Here is a 16951-nt window from a genome sequence, read left to right as displayed (position 1 = left end):
TTTTGACTTTTTCTAAAAAATACCTTTTTCCCTTAAAATTCTCACTTTTTCTCTTTCTGAGAATCTGGAAGAAAGTATGAACATAAAAATGCAGACTATTAATATTGTTAATTAAATTGGGAAACACAAAATCCAACATTCCCCCTCATCTTTTTTAAAGATAAGACACCAGCAGGCTACAATAAAAACAAAAACTTGCAATAAAATTTTATTTAAATTCTGTCCTGAATCAGAACACGTGCAACAACTGAAACACAGAAACAACATTGTATTTACAAGTGTGTATGTAGGTATTTTTGTGTTTGCGTGCACAGGACAACCACACAAACAGACGCTCTGTAAAACAATTAATATTGTAGAAACACACACGACACCGTTTCACACCCTGTTGTTACGGTAGCAGAGGGGTTAACATCGCTACAAACACATCAGATCGTCTCAACTGTCGTCGTCTCTCTGGAAGGATCTGAACTTATTGTTTCACTCTTCGTTAACTTTCTCCTAGCAGTGATTAAATCCTCCCACAGTTACTGAAATGCATTTAAATCCACCTACAAACAGGCTGTGATGGGATTAAAATGTATAATCCCAGTGAGATTACGTGGCTCAGGATTCACCTGCTTCAGGAGAGAGATCAGAAACTACAACAAAAATCACAATATATGGCAAAATATATGGCAGTCGGTCTACAAACACATATGTTTGTAGTTTAATATGGACCAGCAAACATTTTCCACATCTTTTTTTTAACATGTCAAAAAAACAATTGAACATTTCCAACGTAGAAGAGAGAAAAATGTAGAAAACAACAAAAATCAATGCAAGAAAAAAGAAGTAAAGCAACAAAAGACTCGTCCAGAACCTTCCAGAGAAACAGAATTAAAGTGCATAAACAAAAGAGGCGGAGCAACCAATCAAAACACAGCATCCAGGGAGAAGAGCACTGGAAAGAACCAATCAGACGTCATTACTGGCAGTGACACGAGGGTCCCACATTAGCTTACCGAGGACATCTAAGAAGACCTAATAATAATAATAATAATTAACATAACAATTATAAGTCCATCTTTTACTTTCTTTGATAAATTTAACTTTCAAAGAAGTCCAGTTCTGTCCTACGACGCGTCGTCACATTTATAGTGTCAACACAAAATAAACACTGGCCTGTAAAGAGGACATGAGATGTTCTGCTAATAACTTTGTCACAATATCAGAATTTAAAGCTTCAAAAATAAAACCAGTACAACAAAACTGTACTTGATACCAGCTGTAGTAGTTGAAATAGCTGGGGATGTAAAAAACAACAGCAAAAAAATAACAAAACATTTTTTAAAAAAGGGTAAAAAAAAAAGTTTATGGAACCAGAAGAGCTGCATGGAGATATTTTACGTTTCGTCTCCAGCTGCTTCAGTTGTTTAGCAGAACGCTGCAACTTCACCTGACTTTCATCAGCATGGAGGGAGGAGATGATGACTGGATTTACATTTTTGAGTGAACTGAAAATCTGATAAAAGTCTGTTTTCTGTTTTATAGCTTAAGCTCTTTGGAAACTATCACAGGCAGATATTTAACATTTTAAACAAGTGGTGACGATACTCTACACAACCCTGAACGCTAAAGATTTCTAATGAGTTACCGTCCGTTAACTAACCGGTTAAAACACCTTAAAGAGTCAGTATGTAAGAATTTATTTCACCACAGTAACCGCTAGCTGCTAACTGTAGCTAGCGGTTCAGACAGGGAGCTCAGGGCAACAGGGGAGTGTTGGTGTTGCACAGGAGCTGGATCGTGACCTTTAAAGTTTGAAGGAAGAGCACGAATACTTAACTCGTCTTCACAAAGGTTCATCGCCGGCCTTTGCTCTGCATTAATGTGGTATCGTTAAGAAATAGTTCCTTTAAGTTTTAAAAACAAAGCTGCAACAAAGACGTCAACGTTCTTAAATGTCAAATTTCATCTAAACACAAGCAGACGCACTGAACTGAAACTGAAGAAAACATTTCTGAGATCACAAATCTGACTTTGAATTCAACTTTCCGTCCTCGTTGCTTCACTAATTAACAAACTAGTTACTAACGAGGGACCAACATGCCACCGCAGCCTCAGTCTCTACCAGCAGAACAAGAGAAGTGGGTTCAGACGAGGGTCGGGTTCAGTTCAGCTGCGTCGGCGGCAGAATTGCAGTCACATAAACAAAGTGAGAGGATGAAACAGTGCAAACATGAAAATAACACCATACTCAATTAAATCCCTTGAAAATAAAGCTTATAACACAAAGAAGTGACTTTAATTAGAACATTATTCACTGAAAATTGGCCGAGACAAGGCGTACAAATCCATCGTCATCATTCATATATTACAGCACATTTACTCTCACGACCCAGCAGTTTAAATTAACTAGTGTTCGTCGTATATTTACTTGGTAACTGACTGAACTGAGAGTGAACTGTGAGGAGAGGAAAGTCAGGAAGCAACTGAAGAAAGTCTTTCTGGTTTCTGAGAGGAAGTGAAGTCGCTGGTAGGACTGGAAACACCAACGCCAGCGCTGCGTCTTCGTCGCATCTCTGATGGTTTTATGTATTTGGAGGGAAGTTGTTGGATTTGCTTAAATCGAATCTGCAGGTCGTGGAAACTTTTCTTTTTCAAAACAAAGCTACGTGAATGCAAAATCGTTCGAAGGTCGCGATGTTAATTTATTGTGTTGTGTCTTTAATTCAGTTTCAGCAGTCAAATGTCATGAAACGTTTTATTTTCATGATTAATTGATTAATCTTTTAGTCTGTAAAATGTCAAACGACAAAGAAAAGCATCAAATCTTCACAATTTTGGCAATTTCGCTTAAAAAAAAAAAAAAATCGACACATTGCAAATTGTTTCCATCTTCCTGTTGTTATGTGCACTGTCAATTTGAGCATCATTTAAAAAAAAAAAAAAAAAATTATAAACATAAAAAATAATAAAAAACTTTTAAAAACAAAAATTGAGTTCCGACTTTTTTCCACAAAATTTTGACTTTGAACTCAAAAATCAAGACAGAAAAAAAGTCTGAAAATGTTCTTTTCTTTTCACAGAGGACCTCGTCAACATTAAGTGTTTACGTCCTCCTGTGTTTTTAATTTGAGTAAAAAACATGGATATTCGAAATTACAATTTTTGCGCGTCGCTGGAAAGTTTGTATCAATGAAAGAAAGTGATTTAATCATATCTGCGATGGTTTAATGTCACCAGCTACGTTCATTCTCATTTTCTTTTGCCAGTTTTTCTTGACATGTTGTTGAAGTATCTGCTACATTTGGATGGAAACACAAAGTGACGTCTTCAGAACAATTATTTTGTCCAAAACCCAAAGAATGAAATCCATCAAAATAATTTCCTTTCAATCGATTAATCAACTAATTATTCTCTAAAGATGAAATGTTTCCATCTTCCTGCTTTTTTGTTGATTTTCAAATTTGAAGGTGAAACAAACAAAATCTGATAAAAAAAACTTTAACAGCTGAAAAAACGTTTGAATCGATTATAAAAACAGTTGGCGATTAATTTTCATTTGATCGACTAATCGATTAATCAACTAATCGCTGCCGCTCTGCTGTTGGAGTGAAGGTTTGACCAGAGCAGCGTCGGTCCTCCAGCCGTCACCGAGCTTCACTTCTCTCAGGTCGGTTTTCAACAAGCCGCATCGATCGAACACTGAACGTTCACTGACAAACGTTAGAGTTTAGCTTCAGATCATCGAGGTGTTCTGAACGTCTGTACAATCACACAAATAATCAACAGTTAATCTGCCCGATCAATACTCAATCACATTGAGAATCAGCAGGTGAAGAGAGAGGGGGGGGGGTCAGTCTTTGCTGCTGGGTGTCTTCATTACAAAAATAAACGTCTCCTCTGGTATCAAAATAGACGACAATCTTTATCTCTCTTAGTTTTCAGGAAGCTTCACGGGCGCCCGGCAACGCGACCGCAGCCCCACGCAGTCTGCACGCCGGTCAGCGAAGCCTCGCGGCGTCGTGAGTCTGTGGACACGCTTTTATATTTACACGCTCGGCTCTGAGCTGCAGCCGGGAGGGACTCGTCACTGGACTCGGATCTCAACGGGATTCTACGACTGTAACTTCTCGTCTCTCGGCTCAGTTTTAGTTCAAACCGTGGAGGTGGTGGTGGCAGCTAACAGCCTGTAGTGTTCACACATGCAGGGTTGAGTAACGCTGAAGTTCAGAGAACCAGCGAGTGAAAGATCTGATCCTTGATTGTCAGAGTTAAAGGTCAATGTTTGTAACAAGGCAGCACGAGGCCACGGTGACGGACACGTGTGGTCATCAGGCAGACGGACGCATGGACGGACATAAAACAACAACAAGGCAACACTATGGACGTAGACAGGGTTCCTACATGGTGGTAATGCAGACTGAACAAGATGGAAGACTGAGGAGAGTCTGTCTGACCTCCAGCTTCAGCTGAGCAGACACTGAACGCTCTGAAACGCCATGTTCTCGGTCATCTCGACCCGTTTTAGATCGTTTCACTGATTAATCACCTGAATGTTTAACGAGCCGACCGTCAGAACTTGTGATCGGTTGTCTCCACAGTCCGATGTCCCAAAATGGCCGCTGTGAAACACTACGCAAGTAATGCTAAAAATAAATTTGGTACAGCTCGGAACAGACGGTCATGTTTTCTTTTGATACAAACTTCGGGGGAAAAAAAACGTTAAATATCGCAAAAATATTCGTGCTTTGCTGGAAAATATTTTGCAGTAAAAATTAAAATCTTGTTGTCAGAATTTAGAACAATCAGTGATGTAAGTAAAATTTACTCAAGTATAATTTCAGGTTTCTTTGTTACTTTGGTACATTTATTGTTGACAAGATTCAGATTATTCGTCTATTTTAATGGCAAACGGACACAAAAAACATTAAAACGATTCCACGGGGTGATAATTTGTTGTTAGGTCGACTGTGATCGTAAATGTTTGAGCTTCTGGCCAATTTAAACATACGAGATGGATAAAAACACGCAGTGTCTGCTCAGCGTCACGTAAAGAGAGAAACAGAAATGAAGAGGAGAAAAGACGAAGGTGCAGCGAAGATTTGTTACGAGTTTACTTCAAAATCTGCATTATTGGTTGTAGTGATTTCTACATTAGGTCGAGCTCTCTCTTAATTTATACTCTGTACAGTCCTGCACACAGTCAAGAGACACCAGTTATCCAGACGCACATAGGAACCCTGTGTGGAAACGAAGCATCCAAACCAAATACTGTCGAGTATTTTAAAGATAAAGGAGCCTTGATTTATACAGACAGGCAAAAAGAGAAAAAACAAAACACTGTCGTCGCTGTTCAATACTGCAGTCAAACTGTAGCTGTAATACTGCCAAAATAAACTAACCGGATCCTCTGTAGCTTGTGTGTCCTTTCAAAATAAAAGTCTTCCTTTCCAAAAAACAAAAGTCAGTCACCGCAGACGTCACACATGTCAGAAAAACGGCGCCCGGCAGGCAAAAAAAAAAAAAAGAGTTAAAGTAACCAGATGTAATCCTTCCAGGATCAGCAGCCCTGGTGTCGAGGCCCGTCAGGTTCTGTTCAGTTGTTGAGCCGCTCCACCTGAAGACCAGGTAACAGGATATTCCACAAACGTCCCGAGACGAGAAGTAGAACAGGTAGAAATACGCAGGTAAATCTCGATTCCTGGACTGGACACACTCTAAAAACACACCACCGGCTCTCTGAAGCGTTCCTCGTGGTTCCTCCGGATTTGCTGATGAAGATGAGTCTGAATCCTCTTTTGGCAGCCGACGTCCTCGAGGTCGACCCTGTTTGACACGAGGTGAGTTTGAGTCCATCATACCAGGAGACGGACGTCGAGAAAAGATCCACAATATTTGAAATGAAGGACTTCTCTCCGTCACTTCAGGAGCAAAGACAGCTGAGGAGACCAAAAAAGAAGTCGGGTCGTCTACGTCTAGAAACAGCATGAACAACAGGTAGGCAGTTACATCCTCAGAAACACCTGGTCAGACCGAGGAGAGCCACAGGTGAGACACACTGGAAGACACCCATGTTAGCCCAGGTCCGGGCCTGGGTCCAACCGGTCCAAGAGGAGACTAAAAACGAAGCCAAACCAGGTCCAGATTAGAACCAACACACACATCCAAAGAGGAAAAGCCCAGGTAAGACCAGAACCAGGTACTGGGTCAGTCTGTTATAATCTGAACCTGATCTGAGTCTGTTTTGGCCCGGGATTCTGGTTCGGTTCTGTTGGGCTCCTCTCAGGACTTGTCCCCCAGCTGAGACTGCTCCATGGACCCCTCCTCGTCTGAGAGACCCGTCTCCACGGTGATGACCAAGGACGCCACCGAGGCGCTGCTCGCCATTGGCTGCAGCTCACCTGGAAGAGAAGACAGGGTTCTGTTGAAAGACTCGACCCAAACAAGACTTCAGTCACTTTGAGCCTCATTTAATTGACTTTACTAAACGAGAAGGGACTGGAGTCAAGAACCAGAACTGTAAATATGTTTCTCCTGCTGAAAAAACGTAAAAACAACAAAAGACAGAAATCGAGTTCGGTTTCTCAAACCGGTCCAGAGTGAACCCTCTCCCCAAACAAATCAATAAAGGATCTCTGAAAAAGATGATTCCCATAAAAGAGGAAAAATGTTTTTTGTTGTGACTTTTGATGAAGTGTTGTGTGACAGAACCACCACCAGGTGTCAGTGTAACACCAACACTCACTGTTCACAGAGCAACTCAGACTGTGTGTGTGTGTGTGTGTGTGTGTGTGTGTGTGTGTTACCTGTGTGTGTGTGTTACCTGTGTGTGTGTCGGTGGTGGCCGTCACAGGGCTGTCTCTCAGGGTGTCGGGGTCCTGGTAGTCCTGCGGGAGTCCCACCCGTCTCACGCCGGGGTCCAGCACCACCGAGGAGCTGCCCTCGCTCAGCGTGCCGTCGCTGGACGCCCCCGACACCACGGCCTCCAGCGCCAGAGCCCCGACTCCGCCCACACCCACCCCACCGACCCCACCCACACCGCCCAGGGCCAGGTCGTAGTCCAGCGGGAGGTCGTCCAAGCAATCTGCGTTCAGCTGCAGACGAGAGAAGAAGAAGACGAGTCAGAAAACTTATAATAACATCATTAATACATTTTACAATAAAATGTCAGAATTCAGGAGTCTTGATGAAAAGTGTTATAACCAAATGTCCTTTCAGTTTATTACGACTGAAGATTTTTGCTCTAAAGTTACACAAAACTTTCATGATGAGGTGTCACGATTTCATGATTTCTCAATTTAAATATCTTTTCAGCACCGACGGTTCTTTCTTCGTCAGACTGTCACATCTGGATCAGTAAACATCAACAGATCGTTGGTTTTATGTCCTGACGAATGTCATTCATATTGTCAATCTCTTCTTTCAAAGGACAGAGGTATTTTACAACAACAGCTTGACTTTTTGCAGGTTAGTGTTCGACAAGTTCAAATAATATTCATCAACAAATATCAGCCTTCAGTGATTCAACAAGAAACAACCAAAGGATTGAAATTCAGTTTCTCAAATCTGTCCAGAGTGAACCCTCCTCACAAACAAATCAATAAAGGATCTCTGAGAAAACTCTGACAGCATTGAGGTCCATTTTCTTTTTCAGTCAGCTGATCATCTTTGTGGAAAAAAGGTCCTGCTTTTGATTTCAATAATCAAAATTAAAAGCTCATTTTAACCGGTTCTGCTCGAGGTTTCTTCCTGTTAAAGGCAGTTTTTTTTCTCGCCGCTGTCGCCAAGTGTTTGCTCAGAGGGGAAATATTGGATCTCTGTAAATAAATCAATCAATCAAGGAGTTTGGTTCAGAGCTGCTCAAGTTGGAAAGTGTAATGAGATGACTTGTGTTGTGAGTTGGCGCTGTACAAATAAAGACTGATTGATTGAAATTGGGCTACTTTCATGTGGTTTGGACAGCTTCTACACTCCGACTGAGCTTTTCAAGTAATGACTTAGTTTGCAGTCAGGAGCTGCAGACAGTCTGAAAGTGTTTTTTAAAGTATGTAAACTTTTTGAGCAGAGTATTCGACCCTTAATATGTAATAAAAGTGCTCAAGGCTTCATATCGCGCTCCGCTGCTCCACCTTCCTGACAAACACAAGTTAAAAACAGCCTCCCATGTTTCCAGTGAGACTCACAGCGATGCCGAGAGCTTTGAGGATGTTCATCTTGCACATGGGACACGTGCGATGATCCAGCAGCCACGGATCCACGCAGCTCTTATGGAACAAATGTCTGCAAAGAGAGAAGACACAGAAGAAATCTGTTATTCTGCATTCACACGTTAGGAAACTGCTGCAGGAGAAACACGTCCACATCTGCTTTCAGTTTGTGTTGTTGCACAAGGCCACAAAGAATCTGAGTAAACACCCTTTTTATTTTTTATCTCATGGAACTCATTTTGTAATCTGGTGCGTAACGACCGCCGACTTCAGGAAAAACAAAAAGTCATTGTAGTCACAACCTTCTTCTTTCCACTCAACCCTGAGAGATTTTCCTTCTTATCAGGAGAAACAGTTTGTCCTGAGCTGAACTCCTGTAAACAGAGAGCTGCTTCCATCATCACAGCGTCAACGTGTGATCACATGAAAACAAAGAAGACGACAACAAGTACACAAAGTCCCTCTGTTCACAAACAGGATCGGAAATGTAATCAAATACTCAAGTTTTATTTTGTGAAGCCTGTTGAGCAGTCAAGGACACGAGAACAAAGTCTCCTGGTTTTTCTTCCCTTTTTTTAAAAATGTGACGACGTCTCAAAAAAATGTTTTAAAAAGTTTACTGCTAAACCGACACTTTGTTATTTTTAACATCTTCCTCATAATTTTGAGGATTTTTTAAGGAAGCTGTTTGAAACTGCGCTCTCTTCAAACACCATAAACACAGACTGTCGGTCACTGACAAAGTGCAAAACTCAGACAGAAGACACTACTGACAGATCAGAGGCGAGGCTTCATGCCGCCAACTGAACCTCTGAAGTCTCTGAACCATGAGGGGTCACTTACACCAGCAAAGATCCTGCAGATACTCAATCAAATCCCCGATCCTTCAGTCAAAACCCAGATTTAGTTCCTGTCGGTCTGTATGCGAGCGTTTACCTGCAGGGCAGGATGCGGACCACGTCGTTGGCCTTGTAGCCCTCGATGCAGACGGCACAGTTGTCGAAGTCGGCCTCCGTCTCCTGGTCGCCCTTCCTGATGGTGCGGACTTGCAGCTTGCTGATGGCTTTCTTCGCCGCGTCGCCGAGACGACGCTGTGGGATGGAGAGAGAGAGAGGGGAGAGGGAGGCGGAGATCATTGTCTCGATTAATTGATCAGCTGTATAAAATGAAATCATATCAGAGTTTACAGTGTTAATCCTTCGCTTTCTGCAGCGAGAAGAATTAAGACAACTGTTTGTTTGTTTGTTTGTTTGTTTGTGTACCTGGTTCCTGTCCCGTGCGTTGGCGTATCTGAACCTCTGGATGTAGTAGAAGACGAGCCAGGCGAGCGAGATGATCATCAGCACGATGAAGGAGATGGACACGAACACCACCGACGTCCGGCTGACGTATTTCTGCAGGTTCCTGGTCCCGATGGTGATCGTCATGGTGACCGTCACGTTGCGCTCCAGCAGCGACGCCACCTCGCGGCCTTTCGGCTCCGGGATCATGATGGCGACGACCTCGCCCGTACCTGGAGAGGACGGAGAAGGCCCCTGATATGTAAACCGTGTTGTTTACTTGTATTTATTTATTTATTGCTTGAACAACAGAACAACACTGAACGTTGAACTGAACAAACGGCACATCCTCACATTCCCACAAACATCTTCATTTTCCTGATTGTGAAGTGAAACCTGTGTTTCTCTGAGATAATCTTTGAGTAATGTAATAAATACAGATTGTATTCAGCTTCTGTAGGCTGATCATTGATCCAATGAAAACTTCTGCTCATCAACCCCGCCCCCCCATCACTATGACGACCAGCTCCTCGCCCACCCACCAGAGACAGCCTCTCTAAAAATAAACAGTAAACCCCGACATGGTGGTGACGTGTCGTTCAGCCCGAGTCTAGATTATATAAGTGATCACTGTTCAGATACTACAGAGTTATTATAGTTCCACCATCACACAGCAGAAATATACATTTATCTTCTCTTGTTTTTCATTTATATCACAGATGAAGATAAATCAGAGTCGCAGCATTCTGCTAAACAACTGAAGGAGCTGGAGACTTGATTTAAAATGTAAAAAACATCCAAAAGAACATTAAATGTCTCCATACAGCTCGTCCAAGTCTCCAGAAGTCCCGAGATCCCAAACCGATTTGGAGAAAACGTTATTTAAACATCGTATTAAGGATTTTTGACCCTGTCTGAAGTGGGTTCGCGAGCTCGACCGCTCATCGAGGGTGTAAATATCGTCCTCTTCAGTTCAGTTTGACATCTTCAGGAGACTTTGATCACATCAGACGAGCTGTATGGAGCCGTTTTATCTTCTTTTGGTTGTTTTTTTACGTCCCCAGCTGCTTCAGATGTTCAGGAGAGTGCTGCTACCTGGCTCGTCTATGATTTTACGTCAACATTAAAGGCTCGGCGGTGCGTAATTTGAGTGACGGTCCTCACAGCTATCGAACATCAAGCGTGTGTGAGGGAGATATTGATCCCTGGGGTGTATTTTTAGGCAGAGACTAATCGATTCTGTTGTTGGCTGCGTTCGAGGGGGTTGATGAGAGTTCAGTGTCGGCCACGAGGGAACTGATCCAACACTGGAGTCTGGTGTCGTTTGTTAAATCCTGTATCTGTGATGAAGTTTCTATCTCTCAGTGAGATGAGCTTAATGTGGTCTGATCCAGATCCTGAAGACTTTTAGAGATCCATTCACATCAAATCAAACACTCGACTGCTGCTGATAAAACTGTTTTCATGATGAATATCAAATATGAAAATCAATAGTTTGGTCTCGGTCCTTCTGGAGTGTTTTCCTCCACCGCTGAGGTTCGGTGAGGATCTCCGTCAGGCCTCGGTCACAAGGAAAACCTCAAACTGTTGAATCACAGCAGCGACACATGTTTCCTCCTCACACCTGCAGGGCTGCAGCGAGTCGCGTTCACACGTCTCCACAAACACAGACGGTGTTTATGTGCGATGTATTTCTCATCGGCAGCCTCAGAGAGAGCAGCTGCACGCGCTGACCTTTGACCTCTGATTAACATACGTAGGCGCGAGAGCCGTTTCTAAAATACGACACAAACACGTTTTACTTCTTCTTTTTCCTTCTGCTTCTGCTTTTGCTCGTTCTTAATTCCTGGTTATATCAACAGACTCTGGTCTGCAGCAGTAGACCGACACACACAAACCTCAACTAAAATAAACACTTAAATGTTTATTCAAGGTGTTTTTCTTTCCATTTTTAACCAAAACTGACCAGAAAAGATTGTGTTTTTCTCTCGCTGTGCTCTCGATCGGTACCATCTCACATTTATCTCCTGATTTAATAGTGATACAAATCAGAAGTTCAGTCTTCAGGGTCTAGAGGGTTTTATACTAAAATAATAATAAATAAAGGTTTAGTGCAAAGAATAAATTGGGAACAAACAGAAGAGCCTACAACATTCGGTCCGTCACTGGTTCCCCAACTCTTGTACTTGTGTTTCTTTTCAAAATAAAAGCCAGAAGATGGCGTATCGTGGAAAGTCCTTTATACTTTTGTATTTATGTTTATTAATCTGTGTTGGAGGCGGGTCATTTACCCAGAACACCTCTCTCTCTCTCTGTTAAACGTGAAACCCCCTACGTGTCAGTATTTATAAAACAGAGTGGAGGTTTGTTGTTGTGAGCAGCTCTGAACTAATCTGTGGGATGAAGTGAGGAATGATAAACCCAGCTGATTCCACACACACTGTGGATTAACACTCATTCACAGCTGACGGGTCTGACTGGACCACTGAAGCTCCCGGTACTGATTCTGCTCTCTCGCCTCCTGTTTAAACTCTCCTCCGACCAAAAGCTGCTTGATTAATCATCTGGTTCATCTGAACTTGTGACGGGGACATTTTATAAACTCAACACTGATTGTTTTAGTCATTTTTCAAGCAAAAAATCTAAATATTTGCTGGTTTCTGTTTCTGACATGTAGATTTACTGCTTTTCTTCCTCATAATTGATACTAAACTGTATATTTTATGGTTTTTTACTGATTAAAACAAAGACGACGCTGTGCTGTGGGCCATTTTTGACTGTTTTTAGACTTTTGGACAATTCATCAAGAAAATAAAACAATAATTTAACAGCACATGTTTTCCATATTTTTACTGCACAGGTTTACGTCTAGGTTGTTACTTTATTTTGACAGTTTTGACCAAAATATCAAAAAATATTCTTTGTGTGTTGAAGCCTTTGTTTGCAGGAAAACCTGATTCTGATTCTGATTGAGTGAATTTCTCAAAATGTTAAAGGGACGATAACTTTTTATGCAAAATAGGGCCGCAAACAAATGATTAATGTCATTGTTTATTATTATCTTGATTAATCAGTTAGTTGTTTGGCTTCCAAAATGTCAGAAAAAGGTGAAAAAAGGTAGTTTTGTAGGACGATTTATCCACAACCTCAAGAAGTTCAGTTGAGTGTCATTGAGGAGGAAAGAAACCAGGAAATATTCACTTTTAACAAGCTGGAAAATGACACAAACTGATTAAAAACTTCACGATGAACCGCTGCAGCTCTGATCAACATCAGATAAACTAAATCTGGGTCTGAACGCAGCACAGAGTCTATTTCTGGGGGAAATGATTTAGCGTGTCTGCAGAGAGACTCCCAGGAGGTTCACATGGACGCTCCGGTCAGAAGATGACCCTGACACTGAGAACGCACTGAGAAAGTTGATTCAAAAGTAAACAGTGTTTCTGAGTCTGAGGACGTCCGGGGATCCTGAGTCTCCAGCCGACAGAGAAGCAGCTGTGAGTCTGTTTGTTCTCTGACACACTGAATAAAAAGGAGTCGAGGCTGGAGGAGCTACTACGGCTCAGTTCACTCTGTTATGTAACTCAACACTTCATCAGAGCTGCTGACAAACACAATCCACTCAGCAGAGCGTTTCACGTCGCTGGATGTGGACACAGTCGCTCAGGGACTCCCCTGGATGTCACAGAGCAGGAGCACATCCAACATGTGACTGGATCAGATAAAGTCAGATGCTGTTACGACACAGCAGCACAGCAGGAAGCTGGTCCAGCAGGGACGGAGAGCTGCAGTCAGCAGTTTGGCTGCTGGCACCGGGAACTGGTCTGATAACCAGTTCAGACAGACTGGGATCAGTTCAGGCCGCTGGCTCACTTGACTCAGCACTATTCTGCAACTCTGCATTATTCTAATTACTGATTAATCTCCATTTATCCATTAATAGTTCATCTATTAAAAAAAAGGTCTGACAATAGTGAAAATGTCCATCATTATTTTTCATGAGATCTTCTAATTTCATTTTCTGTCTGAGCAACAGAATAAAATTAAAACTTGTTTTGATGTGAAAACAGACGTCACATCAGTGTGACGGTCAGGTATCAATATATTCAAGATACAATCATTCAATTCAATCAATTTACAGAGAAGTTACATTTTATGTAATGATGCAAATGATTATTAGTTGCAGCGGGAGGTCAAATCAAATCCATTACAGCTTCAGGTTAGCTTCAAAATCTACTCCTCTCTTGTGTTATATTATTACTAAGTTTGCTCTGCTGAATGTAAATATTACAGCTGCAGCTATGTATTATTCTCATTAGTGATCAATCTGCCAGTTCTTTAATCATTCAATCGATCAATCGTTTAGTCTTTAAGATGTCATAAATAATAACAAATGACAGTTTACTTCCTTAAACTCTCACGTTACATCTTCAAATGTCTTGTTCTGTCTGACAAACAGTCGAAAAACCTGGAAAGAGCAACACTTTTAAATAACTAAATAATATTAAATAAGAATTTAAGCGAGAAGAATTAATTACAAATATAAACGAATGGCCCACAGTGTTAAAGGTGCAGATAGTCTGTCACTGGGTCCCTTCCCTTTAAACTCCAGATGGTCCGCCAGGTGACAAATAACCTTATAAATTAAAATACAGTCAGAGAAGAATCACACTACTGTTTGTTGTTGGGAAAAATATTGTTTGTGATCACAAATATCGCGATATTCAATAATATCTAATATCGGCCCGGGCCCAGTTTTCAACTGGAATCACTGTGGAGGAAAACTAAACCAGCTACTGCTCTGAGATACAGCTGCAACGATACACCAACTATCCTGATAATCAATTAATCTGTAAAATGAGTCAAAATTCCCTGATCCCAGCGTCTTTAATGTGAATATTGTTTTGGTTTTCTTTCCTCCTCTGGGACAGTAAACTGAATATCTGTGTTGTGGACAAAACAAGACATTTAGGGGAACACTGATCGACATGTGTCACCCTTTTCTGTCATTTTATTGACCACACAACTGATCGATTAATCGGGAAAGTACTTGGCTGATTAGCCGATGATGATCACAGACACCTCCATGTTGATAACGTGATGATAATTTGGGGACAGATGAAGAAACTTAAGACTTTATGTGATGAATGTTTGAGTGAAATCAGTGAAGCAAGTTCAGAAAATGGTGTTTATCTGCAGCTGTGTACCTTCAGTAAAGTCCTCATGTTTATAAATATAATATACGATATAGAAAATAACATTATCAGCTCTCTGTATAACAGTTTAGACTAGGGCTGGGCGGTATGGCCTTAAAATAATATCATGATATTTTTAGGCCATACCGCGATATACGATATATACCTTGATATTTTGAAATCTTAATAATAATATTCATCAGCAGTAAGGATATAATGACTAAGTGGGTAAAGGAAAGTATTATAAATGAGTATATCAGTCTCCTAAGTTTAGAAAATGGCATCACTTAACTGTAATACAGACTTTAATACCAGTAATAAAACTTATCACGATATCCACAATCTAAGACGATACACAGCCTCATATCACGATACGATATATATCGCCCAGCCCCAGTTTCTGTAATATTGCGCACTATAATAACAGCATCAGTACCTTGATGGGGCATCGTGATGGTGTCGTTAGCATTAGCCGACCCCACGTTGAAGATCACCACGGCCGAGGCGTTGTGCGCTGCTGCGTGGCGGATCTTGTCCTTGTAGGTGCAGTTGCCCCGGGCTATGAGCGCTACCCAGGCCCCGGCCTGTGCGGGCACGGCGAACCGGGTGTTGGGGTCGCAGGCATGGCGGTCGTGCGGGGCGGCGGGCAGGACCACCACCCCCTTGGCGTCCCGCTTCGGGGAGTGCTCCCCGTACCGCCCGCACTCCGTCTTCTCGGTGCGGAGCTCCGAGGTGGCCGGGTCCACGTAGGTGATGTTGACGAAGGCGGTGTACCACTCCTCCCGCTCGGCCACGGTGAAGTCCAGGCACAGCAGGTGGACGAAGCAGAAGGAGAGCAGCCAGGTAGAGAGGGCCAGGCTGCGGCAGGCCGCCACGAGAGAGCCCGGGGCCATGGTGAGCCTCCGCGGTGAGAGCGAGCCGTCGGTCGGTCGATCCAGTCGGAGGAGCGCAGACGCCTACTCCTCCATGCTGCCAGCCGACCGACCTGGAGGTTTACCGAATCCGCCTTTCGTGTGAATGTCGACGCCCTCTCCGCTTCGCTTCTCCTTCGCTCTTGTCTCCGTGTCTTCAGCCGCTCCCCGCCGCCGCTCTCAGGCCGCCGAGCAGCACACACACATTAGCCGTCTCCATTTCCAGCACAACAAAAACACCCACGGGACGAGCCCGCACACACAAACAGCCGAGGATACAACCCCACCGCGGGGACGACACGACTACACCAGGCCGAAGTAAAAGCGCCAGGCAGTGAATTCACTTTTCGACAAAGTTATGAGAAAATAAACGTTGAGTGTTTACAGCTAGCTAACCGCAGCAGGCTGCTACACTGCTACATGCTACACTGCTTTGTTTTGACTGGGCCCGAGCGGGCCAGCGTCAAGCTGGCGCGAAGGGGGCACAGCACTTCCGGTTGGTCAATCTAAAATAAAAGACGTGCTATCTGGTTAAACGCTTATATTACGAAATTACAGCTTTAATTAAACTCCGCGTGACGACGTCAACACAACTTTCATCAGATGTCTGTTATTAAAACGCCTGATCAATTATATTTAACGAGTGAGTGCCCGTTTTTGTCTTAATTTGAAGGGCAGAACGTTGTATTTCCGCTGTGCGCCTATCTGAGTCTGTCTGCCTTGACGCAGCTGTGTGTGAGGTAATCCCGAGCGGCGCCACCTGGCGGCGCGGCAGAGACACTGCTGCCGCCGCACGCCCCAAAACAAAACACTTCATGGCATCTAATTTTACAGAAATCAAGCTTTAAATACACCTTCTGTTGTTTAGAAATAAATAAAACATGAATAAAAGAAGAGGGTACAAAGTATGAAGACCTTTTGCTATAATATATTAAATACTTTGGTATAGAAAAATACATAAAGTACCAAAAGTAAATTACTGATGTCTGTGTATTATTTCTCTACATTATAATTACTGGTGCCTTTTTCATTTTCATTACTTTTATTTTTCTAACTCCTGTGTAGTCATCCTTCTTACTGCACCATATATTTGTACCCTGTTTTAATCTTGTTTTGTTTTTTCTTATTTACCTGAACACTTTATCATTCACTCTTTTTGTTTTGGAACAAGGAGAAACATAATTTTGTTTCTTTATGTTACTGAACTAGTTAGATTATAAATCTGTTGCAACAATGACTATAATGAAACTTAAAGTAGCTACAAGGAACGTTTGTTTTCTTCGTTCTGGCGCCCCCTGTGGACAAAAGCAGTACGAACACCACAGCTTGATGTCATATACATGTTGATGTAGTTAGTGTGTGCATCTGAG

General features: G+C 42.4%; 1 protein-coding gene across 1 annotated transcript; it reads right to left on the bottom strand.

Annotated features, from left to right (window-relative positions):
* Nucleotides 1-195: 195 nt before the first annotated feature.
* On the bottom strand, nt 196-16110 carry rnf150b (ring finger protein 150b). The gene is made up of 6 exons (XM_084343491.1): nt 15107-16110; nt 9458-9708; nt 9132-9286; nt 8172-8268; nt 6812-7082; nt 196-6389 (listed from the first exon to the last, which is right to left on the bottom strand). Exons 1-6 carry the CDS (start codon nt 15561-15563, stop codon nt 6271-6273), a joined length of 1350 nt encoding a protein of 449 aa, XP_084199617.1. The 5' UTR covers nt 15564-16110; the 3' UTR covers nt 196-6270.
* Nucleotides 16111-16951: the final 841 nt, after the last annotated feature.

Source organism: Pagrus pagrus (genome assembly GCF_965226575.1).
Source record: "Pagrus pagrus genome assembly, chromosome: 22".
NCBI classification, from domain to species: Eukaryota; Metazoa; Chordata; class Actinopteri; order Spariformes; family Sparidae; genus Pagrus; species Pagrus pagrus.
Note: the sequence above shows the minus strand (reverse complement) of the source record. Positions and strands in the feature narration are given on the sequence as shown.